General features: G+C 44.6%; 1 protein-coding gene across 3 annotated transcripts in view; it reads left to right on the top strand.

Annotated features, from left to right (window-relative positions):
* The window catches only part of LOC125726313 (transmembrane protein KIAA1109 homolog), a 72,425-nt gene that overhangs the window by 53,113 nt on the left and 7,109 nt on the right, over window positions 1-12,203 (top strand). For 2 of the 3 annotated variants that reach the window (XM_049002603.1, XM_049002602.1), the window contains 18 exons: window positions 7-195; window positions 612-742; window positions 904-1,027; window positions 1,118-1,227; window positions 1,496-1,562; window positions 3,368-3,424; window positions 4,875-5,119; window positions 5,512-5,721; window positions 5,929-6,106; window positions 6,320-6,509; window positions 6,730-6,891; window positions 7,079-7,218; window positions 7,966-8,128; window positions 8,362-8,553; window positions 9,785-9,958; window positions 10,530-10,667; window positions 10,874-11,077; window positions 11,368-11,521. In XM_049002603.1, coding sequence (XP_048858560.1) covers window positions 7-195; window positions 612-742; window positions 904-1,027; window positions 1,118-1,227; window positions 1,496-1,562; window positions 3,368-3,424; window positions 4,875-5,119; window positions 5,512-5,721; window positions 5,929-6,106; window positions 6,320-6,509; window positions 6,730-6,891; window positions 7,079-7,218; window positions 7,966-8,128; window positions 8,362-8,553; window positions 9,785-9,958; window positions 10,530-10,667; window positions 10,874-11,077; window positions 11,368-11,521 — 2,828 coding nt within the window. The remainder of the gene's footprint in view (window positions 1-6; window positions 196-611; window positions 743-903; window positions 1,028-1,117; window positions 1,228-1,495; window positions 1,563-3,367; window positions 3,425-4,874; window positions 5,120-5,511; window positions 5,722-5,928; window positions 6,107-6,319; window positions 6,510-6,729; window positions 6,892-7,078; window positions 7,219-7,965; window positions 8,129-8,361; window positions 8,554-9,784; window positions 9,959-10,529; window positions 10,668-10,873; window positions 11,078-11,367; window positions 11,522-12,203) is intronic. The other variant, XM_049002604.1, reaches the window with a different exon arrangement.

The raw sequence follows: 12,203 nt of genomic DNA, 5'->3' as shown, positions 1-12,203 counted from the left end.
TCGCAGCACGCAGACGGAGTGGCCAGCTGTAAGCCCACGTTCAAGAAACGCCTCGTAAACCACCTTCTGGGACTGACCCCTAATTCCCAGAGTTGCTCAGCCCATGGGGAATATCTGAGCTCGTCAGCTGTTCCCGAGCGCGTCTCGCTTAGAGCCTGCCAGGACAGGCTCCCGCGGCCTCTCTCATGGGGATGCGTACGTACAGGGCTGACCCTCGGGATCTTGTTTAAATGGTCTTCCCCTGGCGCTTACCTGGTGTTTTCTTCCCTTTGGGCTTGGAACCTTCCGTGGGGCTAGGTCATCTTGCATCGATCGGTTTTTCGGCCAACGTTTTGATCTTTGGAATTGCTAGCCAGGAGATTTCTTTTTCAGGTTGCTTTCTAATCATTTGACAGCACCGTAATCACTCTTTAAGAATCACATTGGTGTACTGGGGAAAATGAATGGGTTTGAACTCTGGTTTTTGATTTTAAATCACGGCCTTTTTAGATTTCGGTGGGCAGCGGTTATTTTTGAGAAAAATCGGTCATTGAAAATTGCTTTCCCTCCCTTTTAAAGACATTGTGGACTAGTTGGAATGCAACACTGACTTTTCTAATAACTCTACACAGGAGTCCATTGACTACAAACGTCAAATAGTGGCTGGGAACTTGATTAGTGATGGACGAGGTCGCAAGTTCTCCAAGAGAATAGTGGACATCAGAGAGCTGAACGAACAAGCCAAACTCATTGATGATCTCAAGTATGTCTTGATTGACTTGATGATATCATCTTCAATAAAATCTTTAAAAAGCTAATAGCTATGCTAACAGAATGACCATATGCGAAAGTGAGAATATGTTACCCAAACCATCCTTGAAATTATGATACCAAATTTATGCGGTCTTGCTGCATCTTTTCTAGGAAACTGGGTGCAAGTGAAGGGACGATAAACCAGGAGATCCAGCGTTTCCAGCAGCTGGAGTCCTTCGCTGTGAATGATGTGAGGCGAGATGTCAGGAAGAAGCTCAGGAGGTCCAGCATGAGGGTGTGTAGCTTGTGCACATGCTCGAAAAATGTAAATATTTCAGGCATTTGTTGACAAACAGGCGGTGGTCATTCACTGCTCTCCCAACAGGCTGCGTCTTTAAAAGACAAGTGGGGTCTGAGTTACAAACCCAGCAATAGCCGACCTAAGAGCATATCAGTTCCCGGGAGGACTCCTTTGCTGAGGATGGAGCGATTGAGGTACTCATCCACCTTGCTGTCCTTCTCTTAACATGTTGGGTTGCAACATCTCCAAATTCCTTGTGGGGACGATGAGTCATTCATTCTTCAAATAGACCCTGCAGTCGAGCAATGCTTTGAAGTAAAATACCAGACTTCTGTTTGATTTTAATATGGGTGTGTTTGTCTATGTGTATGTGGTCTGTTTTAGTAAGATTAATTCAGGGAGTTTTGTAAAGGTCAATACAGAATTTTTTAATCTTTTTTTTTTTTTGCTTTTTGACTGTAGGCCAGGGGATGGAGATGACCTTCCTGAAATTCGGGTAGATGCAGTCTCCCCAGGACCACATGATATGGTACAGTTTTCCAATCACTGCCTTATCAAGAACTTTCTCCACGATGGTGGCCTCTGTGACAGCCTACAGTCACATATGTAGCTTCCATTCATTACATGGCCTTCATGGTTTGAAGAAGACTTCGGGTCTTGGTCAAACCCTAAAGCTGTCGTGTATTGGTTTTCCTGGACCGTGGGCTTGTTTATCTAGAGTTGAAGAGTGCTTGATTGTTTCCGATGGGCTCACGGTTAGAAGGTGAGACAGCACACTTTCAAGCACTTGTTTGCCCAAGCAGTACAGTTAAGGACAAAATTATTAGCCCCCCTATGAAAATCTCATTGTTTTAAAGGTATTTCCCAAGTGCTGTTAAATAGAGCAAATAATATTCAACATGGATTTTTTATTTTGTATACTTACATAATTTTATTTTTCACACAGAAATTTAAATATTCCACAGAAACCAAAATCTACCATGGTCAAAATTATTAGCCCTCCAAATATTGATAGTCAGTTGTGTATCCTTTTTGTTGGATAACAGCCTGAAATCGTTTGGTGTAGTTTTCAATAAGCCTCTGACAGGTCATCTGAGGAATCCCAGCCCATTCAAATCCCTCAAGCTCCTCCAGGTTTGATGGCCTCCTGGGGTGGACCTTCTTCTTTAATTCACCCCTCAGATTTTCTATTGGATTTAAGTCAGAGCTTTGTGCAGGCCACTCCATCACATTCACTTTGGTCTTCTGGAGATAGTTCTTCGCCAGGAGAAACGTATGTTTGGGATCATTGTCGTGTTGGAAGACGAAGCGACGAACCAGTTTTGCTGCTGACTGATTAAGGTTTTATTTTAAGATCTCTCCATATATTTCTTTCTTCATAATTCCTTCCACCATGACAGGATTTCCAGTTCCTGATGCAGTGAAGCATCCCTACAGCATAATGCTCCCACCAGTGTTTCACTGTGGGGACAATGTTCTTTGGGTTATACGCCTCTCCCTACCTTCTCTAAACATAGTGTCTTTATGGCCAAAGAGCTCTAGTTTAGTCTCACCTGACCATAGGACATGCTTCCAGTATGCATCATCTTTCTCCATGTTGTCCTGAGAATACTTTAGTCTGGCTTGAAGGTGTCTCTTCTGCAAAAGTGGAGTCCTCCTTGGTCTGCAACCTCGAAGTCCATTCCTGTGCACAGCTCTAGTGATTGTCTTCTTTGAGACCACAATTCCGGACTTGGCCAAGTCATTCTTTAGTGTCTTGGCGGCTGACCCTTACTGAGGCTTTTACACTCAGTTTTATATCTTCAGTTTTAACTTAATTGTCATGTTAAACCACCTATGAGGTTAAAGCACATCGTTATACATAAGTGGCTTGTGCAACAGCTCAATAAATTGTCATTTCTTAAAGGGGGCTAATAATATTGTCCCTGGTCAGTTTTATTTTTTCTGAAATAATTCTGCTATTGTGTGCGAATATAAATAGTTTTCTTTAGAAGGAATGAATTAATATGTTCAGAAATGTTATGTTGAAAATTCCTTGCTCTGTTAAAAATGCACTTTGGAAAATCTTGAAGAAACTTCGAATTTCATAGGGGGGGGCTAATAATTTTGTCCTCAACTGTATATTGAAATTAGTGAACCATAGTGTAGCCATTAATATTCACATTGATAAGTATTGTTGTTTTATCCCTCAGCTACATACAATGTAAAACACAATAACTAATATTAGGATGAATGCTCTGACTAAAGGGAGGAACATACCTACTGATGTTTTGATTACTGACGTTTTTGTTCTGGTTTCGGTCTGTTTTTGTTACTCACCAAACACAACGACAGATTAGTAATCGGGATGTTCCTGATCACCCTGTGAGCTCAGGAGACTTGTTTTTCCAGGTATCTATGATGCTGACTGGGAAACTGAACTGGTTCTAACACTTTTTCCTTACTCTGTGGCCATCTGACTTATTCTGGGAGCAATATGCAAATTCAAGACACATTACGTCTGTGCTCATCTGGGAAAAAAACTACAAATAATCATATTCATAATTTTATATACATATACACAAAAAGAACACGCATATATGTGTTCTTTTTGTTATTAACACTTTTGATTGGTTCTGCAAATTTATAACTTACAGAAGTTTCTGGTAGCTAAGAGTTATTGGATTTGCATTTCTGCCCTGACCCAAGACTCTTGTCCTTACTGCAAATGCATCTTTTTACGGCTGTCTGTCCTCTATGGGGTCCTCCAGGGGTGGCAGCCTTTGCCAGCAGCTGATCTTCGTGTGTCAGTGCAGCAGAAACGATGACAGTGTCCTGGTGTTGCCTGCTTTAGGTGGAAAACCTGATATCTTCCTTAGCAAAGTAACATTCTCTTTTCTGGTGAGGTGCATTCTGGATTGAGAATGTGAGCGGAGAGGAGTTCTTGTTTAGAAAATATATTGTGTATATGTGTACAATCATTAAGGAGTCAATAATGCAGAATGATTGAGCTGGTGCCTGATTTTCCTGGGGTCTTTCCAGTTGGGTCGAGTGGATTTGCTCCTTCTATTTCTTCATGCTGCAACAAAATGCATGACCCTGACTGTTTAAAGAGTGACATGCTGTCTGGCACATATCAGCCAAGGCCCTAGCTAGACAATATGCGTTTTTTTTGTTTAAAAAAAAACAAAAGAATAACAATGATCAGGGAATCTACGATAAATAGTATTTATTAAATATCGGTCTTTGGCAGAATGGTACAGTCCTAGCTTGACAACTGTGTGTAAACGGAATAAAATGTATTCGCATCACATCCAAGCTTAATGAATTTTGCAAATTATTCGCAAAGGTTAGAGGTGGAAAACTCTCACGAATTTGAAAATAGGCACCCCTAACCTCACAACAGTCTGATAGGCTGAACAGGATAACCTAGAAAAATCAATTTTTTCTCGATTTCTAAACGCATAGTACGGTACACTTTACATGTTAAATAGCTTCGCCATTCCCAGTCAAGACCTTTTGTTGTCTTACCCTAACAAATTTTGTGTATTACATATATATTACGCCCTGTATGATCCAAATCCTTTTCGGCATCGTTTTTGGAGTACATGTTTTTTGCAAGTTTCTGCGATCTTTCGGGAAGCTCCAAAAATATTCTTATTTAATTGGTCACTTGTGAGTAACCAGTGAGTATCAGTTGCACGAATGAGTAGGGGTTACTTTATACATGTGATACATGTGCTTTTTTTTTTTTCTTTTTAGACCTATGATGTGGCCTGACTGGTATGTACTAGACAGTCAGTTACTCTCCACTGTTCATTCTCTAATGCTACCTTCTCTCATCTTCCCATCCCACCATCAGTTCCCAGAAGGGACCAAAATGGACCAGCTGAACATGGTCGCCGATGAAGCTTTCCCCCAAGTTCGTTTCCCATTCGTTAGCGACAGCCCAAATTCCGTGTTTAGTGCTCCCACCACCCCTGCTGTCTACCCACCCGGCCCTGGGGTCGGCCAGGAGGCCGACAGTTCCTCCTCATCCTCCGCCGACTCGGACAGGGAGGAGGAGTACAGCCAGAAGAAGCAGCCCCCATGCATCGCAAGGCCTGTGTGAGTGCTGCCACTTCTTCGGTATCCATAGGTGGGCAGGGCAAGGATGAGAGACACCTGGAGTTGAAGGCAGGGCCTGACTCTGCATCAAGGGAAATTTATTGGCTGTTAGGAGTTTCCATATTGTTGATCGTAGCCAAAGCAACCAGGGGAAATATTGTTAGGTTAGGAGTAACCATTTTATGGCCACGGACAGCCAAGAAATGTTACCCTGTTTATTTACAGTATGAAAGTACTAATTATGATTATGCGATTATACTTATGATTTAGGCCTAAATGTAAGGAAAAAGCGGTAATGCCACAAGGAGAAATATTCCAGATATTTGGCGGTCATCATAGTTGATATCTGAATAGCTTTTGATATTGATGAAGACGTCGCCTCCCATCTTCAGCTCGGAATCCCGGACAAAATCGACCGGCCTGTCCGCAGTGAGCCAGCTGTTGGGCAACAGCTGGGCAGGCGCATCGGCTGCTCGGGGAGCGGCGGGCTCCAGTGAGCGGAACATCGACTTCGAGTTGGACATCCGCGTGGAGATTGACAGCGGCAAGTGCATGCTGCACCCCACCATACAGACGGAGCAGGACGATGCTCCCTTCAGGAGGTGAGCTACCTGACACCCTGGGCCGCCGAGCATCCGGGGTCTCGCCGAGCATCCGGGGTCTCGCCGAGCATCTGGGGCGCTCAGTCACCTATCTTAAGGATCCCTTCTTAACCTGAAAAGACTAAAACTGAATTAACCACCCCCCCCCATCTGACCATGCTTCAGTCCTACATTTTAAATAGTTTTTGGTGATGTTTTCTTGTGTAGGAGTTATGAACACATCCTGAAGAATGTGCATCAGGAGTCTCTAGAAAACAAACCACAGAGGCCCTCAGTCTTGCAAACTTCATACCCACTGGGCGGCAAGAAAGTCCCATCGTCTCTTCAGACCAAACCTAGCGACTCTGAGACCACAATTTTCTACATTCCCGGGGTGGATGTGAAGGTCTGTTTATATCTCACTTCAGTGAAGTGTTTTCCCTACGGAGGAATACTATTGAGTAGTCCTATTGATTTCCAAAGATTTTTGTGAAACCTCAAAGCTTTTGAAATTGCTAGTTAGCGTTATCCATACTGACCTGCAGATATAATAGATACTGGGTTTTCGGGGCAACTAATCGCTGATTGTGTAGAATGACTGAGTTTCACCGTCTCCCAGCTACATTACAACTCTAAGACCCTGAAGTCGGAGTCACCAAGCACATCCCGTGGCTCCTCTCTTTCCCGAATTCTGTCCAAGGAGTACAAGCTGTTTGACATGAACGATGCCGACTCTGCCCTTCTGCCGAACCCAGGCCAAAACAAAACCGACACGCTTCTCTCTTCCACTCCTATACCTGTCCAATCAGGTACTGCCAATTTTTAATCCCCTTTTCATTCACTGGTTTTAACATGCCACTTCCTGATTCTGGGACTCTAGAGCCAGAACTTCCAGCAGGGGTTTAATTGGTGGTTAGTCATTTGAAAAATCCCAGCGTGGCGATTTTTCTTTTACAAACCAGGTGGATTTGTAAAACTTATTCAAGGTCCCTTGGTGGATAGCGACATGAGTGTCTTGTCACCTTGCAGCCAAAGGGAGGTGCACCGGGGGTGTGAAGATGGCCAAGCTTTACGCCTGGGTGGCCCTGCAGACATTGCCTGAGGAGATGGTGATCAGCCCCTGCTTGCTGGACTTCCTGGAGAAGGCTCTTGAGACTATTCCCCTCACACCAGTGGAAAGGACGTGTCCAGGTAGGGGTCTGGCCGCCATCTAGTGATTGGCCGTAATGCAGAACGGATGCTTTGTTCTTTCTCCTACCAGTTGCATTTATTGGGGTCAATAGCCTTTCTCCCTACATGTGCTTGTATGGTTCAATAACCTGGGATGCAAATCCGACTTCGACTCCTTGACCACTGCACCACCTGTTTGTCATCACAGCCCCCAGCTCCCTGGACAACGACCTGGGCCAGTTTGAGCCAGTGGAGCCGTTTGAGGAGTCCACCATGTCACTGGTGTCTTCCTCGGGCTCTCCCTATACCTCCTTCCCGGTAGACGTGGTGGTCTACGTCAGAGTGCAGGTATATATCTCCTTTAAACAAGATCCGAAAAGTTGATGCTCTTTGGATATGTCTTTTCTCATTTGGTGTTGAAAATGATGGCATTCCCTTGAGTAAAAATACTCAAGTCTTTGTAATGAAGTGCCGTCTTTCTTTGCATTTGCATTAAGTTAGCAGATGCTTTTTGCCCAAAGTGACATACCATATTCCCACCATGATCATTCGTCGTTTGTGCTTTTTTTTTCCCCTCAATCGTCATTGATCCGTCATCCCTTGATACATATTTTTTTCTATTGCTCTATCATCTCTTGAGAATTAAGCTAAAGCAGCAGAATCCCTTTTATTGTACAATAATGTACAATGTGCTTTATTACTTTAGTATTGGTAATTATTATTATATTAAAGTACAAGAATTCATTCTGCGGATGGTTTGCTGTCATTTGGCGTTCCGTGGTACGTTTTGGAGTGTATTCCTGTAGCACTTTCCTGTAGTAACTCTTTGTTGCACTAAGGAAGCATGGAGGGGTATCAGGTTAGTAGAGGTATTCCTGCAATCGATGGGGTTTTGCAGCGCTTCTTTAAGATGAAAGGGGAGTCTGATATCCGAATGTGACTTGGCGGCTCGTTACACCATCGGGGAACTACACTTCAGAGATGTCACTGGCTTTTTCTGACCTAAATGTTGTTAAGGAAGAGTTGGGCGTGTCTGATGTCTCTCTGATACCAAGTGCTTCTTGTGACCCCCATTGTCATTCTGTGTCCGGTCAGCCGTCTCAGATCCGGTTTAGCTGCCTGCCCGTGTCCCGGGTAGAGTGCATGCTGAAGCTCCCCTCTCTGGACCTGGTCTTCTCCTCAAACCGTGGCGAGTTGGACCCGCCCCTTCCCGGTGCCTCTTCCAGCCACTCCACACTAAAGAACAGTACCAGCAAAGGTACTGCAGGCATTCCTAGTGGCTTTAATCATGCTCTTCCATCTTCTCATTTTTTATATAAATACATTTCTTCTTATGTTAAATCAGCACAGAGGATATTATAGTTTTTCCAAGGCCTTTTGGATTCGGTCCGATTTGATGTAATTTTGGAAGGAAATGCCGCTTGCAAGTGTCCCAGGTGCTGCAGGTAACCCTGATGTCATCAATCCCACCCTTCTCCCCCCTCCCCCCAGGCTGTTCCCCGGGGCATGGCAGCCCCCCAATCAGAAGCAGGCACAGCAGTAGTCTGTCCGATCTCACGGCACCGCCCTCCACAAACTCTTCCGGCCTTAGTTTCACGGCCTGCATGTCTGACTTCTCGCTTTACGTCTTCCACCCGTATGGTGCTGGGAAGCAGAAAGCGGCCAGCGGTGGACTTCCCCCGGGTAAGGCGTGGAGCTCTGCGCCACTGGGTCTGTAAATAACCCTGGGTCTGTACCTGTTTAACGCTCTGGGGTCTAGGGGTAGGGAACACACTTTCACTGACTGGAGCATGGTCACGCATTTCATTCAATGTCATGATTTATTTGCCATGAGTTAAGTTTATTTCTTATATATTTGTTTTGGCTTTGCACTCACCTTTATTTTAATGTACTTTGTAAATATGTCAGATTTAGGTGAAGTTTGTAATTTGACATCAAAGTATAGGCATTGCAAAATGCAGTTTGGAACACTTGCAGAAACATTATGAAAGTACATAGTAAGCAGTGGTGGACGTTTGTTTTGATCCCAGATATCTGATCACCAAAGTCTTGGCTGCATGAAGATGACTAAATGGTGTAGTTGCAACATTCAGTTGGATAAATAAGAAAAACCAAACTCGTGTCACTTTTTCTGGGCTCCTTCCATTGAATATGTACCAACTTTCACGTGTGTGCATGAGCCGTTCACACCTGCCCCCCATTTATGGCGCTGATGGGGATGTATCTGGACCGCGTTTCACCGTTGCATTATCAAATTACCATGCAAATGCAATTTGAATACATGGAAATGCTGCTATTTATCTGCGAATAGCGATCTTCAGGTGAGGGCGACGCTACATGCCCCCCATGCAGGCAAAACAAAGAAAAGTGACATGGTTTATTTTTTGCTGACTTAACCTAATTTTAAAAACTTCCGACAATTGACGTTTTGAAAAGAAGACAGATTACGGATTTAATCAGCGTTTTTTTTTTTTTCTTCATGTTTCTACAATAAGATTTCGGCGAGTTATGAATAGAATTACAAGGGAAAGATACGCAGCATCGCCGACGTTGCCATCGACACCAGAGGGTTAAGCTGATGTATTAACTGCTGCTAATGACCGATGATTAGACAAGAGGGCTGGAAAACCACTGAGGGATTACCATGTACTGTATAACATTTAACCAGTGGGAAGTGGGTGAAAACTAACCCTAACCTTTACTCCCATCTACTCTTGTGGGTTTGGAACAGCTGGGTTTGTCTCCTTCCTAATTACTTCTAGCTTTTTTTGTGGGTGATTAATCACCATTTGTGCTTATTTGTCACGCTCCGCCACGTGACGGTGATCATACGACATGGTGAGGCCGATGACCCGGCAGTGAAACTAGGTCATAGAGCCACATCTCTGCGGTGACACCCAGTCTTGTGCTTCAGGCTCGGATGAGGAGCCCTGCTCGGTGACAGGCCGGAAGGATTCCCTCAGCATCAACCTGGAGTTTGTGAAGGTCAGCCTGTCCAGGATGCGGCGCACCGGCGTACCGTCCCTTTTCGACTCCTTCGTCACCACCAAGGGCTGCAAGATGGCCACCACCCTGATCAACATTTCAGGTTGGGTCTGTACAGGAAACATGCACACACAGGGCTTGCTGGATGAAAGCCAAACTGAATTGGACGTTAAAGGATGTCTTGACCCTTTGGTGCTTTAATACAATGGAGATGGTAGTGTCACTGAATAAGTAAATATCTGTTTAAAAACAGAAAAAAAACTATACAAAATGTTCCTAAAATCTAATTGAGATGCTTACACTTGCGATCGCTGCAGAGACTGGAACTTGCCTGGGTGGATACTGCCATGGCCTAGTATCCGTAGATAATATCGTACGGCATATTGCTAGCCCTGGAGCGGATCAGAAATCAAATGTGACTACCGAATGAATGTGCATCGCTATCGCACTCTTGTTAACTTGAAATACCGTGAGCCGAACCATCGCAAAGCGAGGCGCGTCAGCATGCGTGCTGTATTTTAATTCACGCGTGGTCTATGATTAATTCTCAGGACTTTAAATACGACGATTTTAAAGTCCTGAATGGATAATTCATGTTCCGTGCTTCACAAATAACATCACTTTGCGTGGCAAGGAGGGTCCGACGTGACTGACCCCACGTACCTTCTGTCCAGCTGTGTGTGACATCGGCTCGGCCTCATTCCGCTACGACATGCGTAGGCTGAGCGAGATCCTGGCCTTTCCCCGCGCTTGGTACCGTCGCAGCATCGCCCGGCGCCTCTTCCTCGGAGACAACACCATCAACTTGCCAAGTACGGGTCCGCCGGGTCAACACGCCCCTCCTTTGGCGCGAGCAGACTCGATTCAGATTAGCCTGATTTACCTATGTGTATTTCTGACATCTATTATACTTGGTACACTAAAAAATTTAAAGGTAAAAAGAGGATGACATCACAGGAATAATGTCTTTAGCTATTCTAAACAGCTACCAAACTTAGGTCTCTACCACTGCGTCCAGCCCCTAGCCCTGGAACTCCAGAGTCTTCGGAGGGCATGAACCAGCACCTCTCTCCAGAGGCCCAACGGAGGGTGCACTGGAAGCAGGCCTCTCTGCAGCCCCCCTCGAGGTTTGGGGAGCACTCTGGCAGCAGCATCCTGGCACACCTTAAATCTCCCACTCGCTCCAAAGCAGCGTCCGACTCCTCTTCGGCCCATAGGATAGGTAGGCTGCCCGTACAGTTCCTGAATAGTCCATCTGCTTTCTTGTCATGCTCTTTAAGCCGGCATTGTGCTGATATATTGATATACAGACTGTGCTGCATAGAGTTTTGGTGGGTTTGAAAGCTTTATCTATAGAGCTTTATATACAGTACTGTGCCATTTTATTTTTGCAAAGGATCTGATTTTTAATTCTTTTTTTTGCCCCATTTGCCCTCCCCCCGCCCTTTGTAAGAGTCACAGAATGGTACGTTCCCATTGTGAACGGAAACTTTTTTTTTTTTTCCCTTCCAGATTCCGTTACCAGGACAACCACCCCATCAGTAAGTAGGAGTACCAAAGTGGGTGGCCAGCAGGGGGCACCGTGGGAGACGCTGGTGGTTTTCGCCATCAACCTCAAACAGCTGAATGTTCAGATGAACATGAGCAACGTCATGGGCAACAACACGTAAGGCTGAACTCTCGCAAGCCCAGTCAGCGTCAACGTGGCAGTGGTCATGTGACCTTATAGTACACCTGTGGGTTTTTACCAACCACATGTAAATGCCCATACAAATGCTGTGTTAAGCTATTTCACACACGATGCTTCTTTTGCACCAGCTCCTCCTTTTTTTTATTTATTTATTTTTTGATGTTCTGCTTTGGGAAATTCCACTGATAGCTCTATCAAAATGAGCTATACTGACCTTCAGTAGTAGTAGTAGTACAGGTTCTGATATTTGTCATATAACCATAAAAAAACAACATTGGGAGGGTGGGCAGCTGGTAACAATGGTAGAGTAAGCATTTCCAAAGATTGGGGATTTTTGTTTGTCTCCCCTCTCCTCATGCTTCAATAATGTCAAGTCTGACCTTTCTTGACCCTGTAAATGAACAGCTTTGGGAAATGCAGTTCATAATCAATCAAAGGTCATTAAATGTCAGGTTTGCTTGAAGGGCAGTAGGGAGTATAGTTTTTAAGGATGGTGAGAAGTAGCTGACAAGGTTTGTGTCCAAAAATGGGATTTACCGTTATGGTAAATGGACTGCATTTATATAGTGCTTTTCTACTCCTACGAGTACTCAAAGCGCTTTACATTTTATGCCTCACATTCACCCGTTCATACACTCATTCATACACCGGTGGCAGA

The sequence above is a fragment of the Brienomyrus brachyistius genome, unplaced genomic scaffold, assembly GCF_023856365.1.
Source record: "Brienomyrus brachyistius isolate T26 unplaced genomic scaffold, BBRACH_0.4 scaffold70, whole genome shotgun sequence".
In the NCBI taxonomy this organism is placed as follows: Eukaryota; Metazoa; Chordata; class Actinopteri; order Osteoglossiformes; family Mormyridae; genus Brienomyrus; species Brienomyrus brachyistius.
The sequence above is the reverse complement of the archived record's forward strand: the minus strand, read 5'-3'. Positions and strand labels throughout refer to the sequence as shown.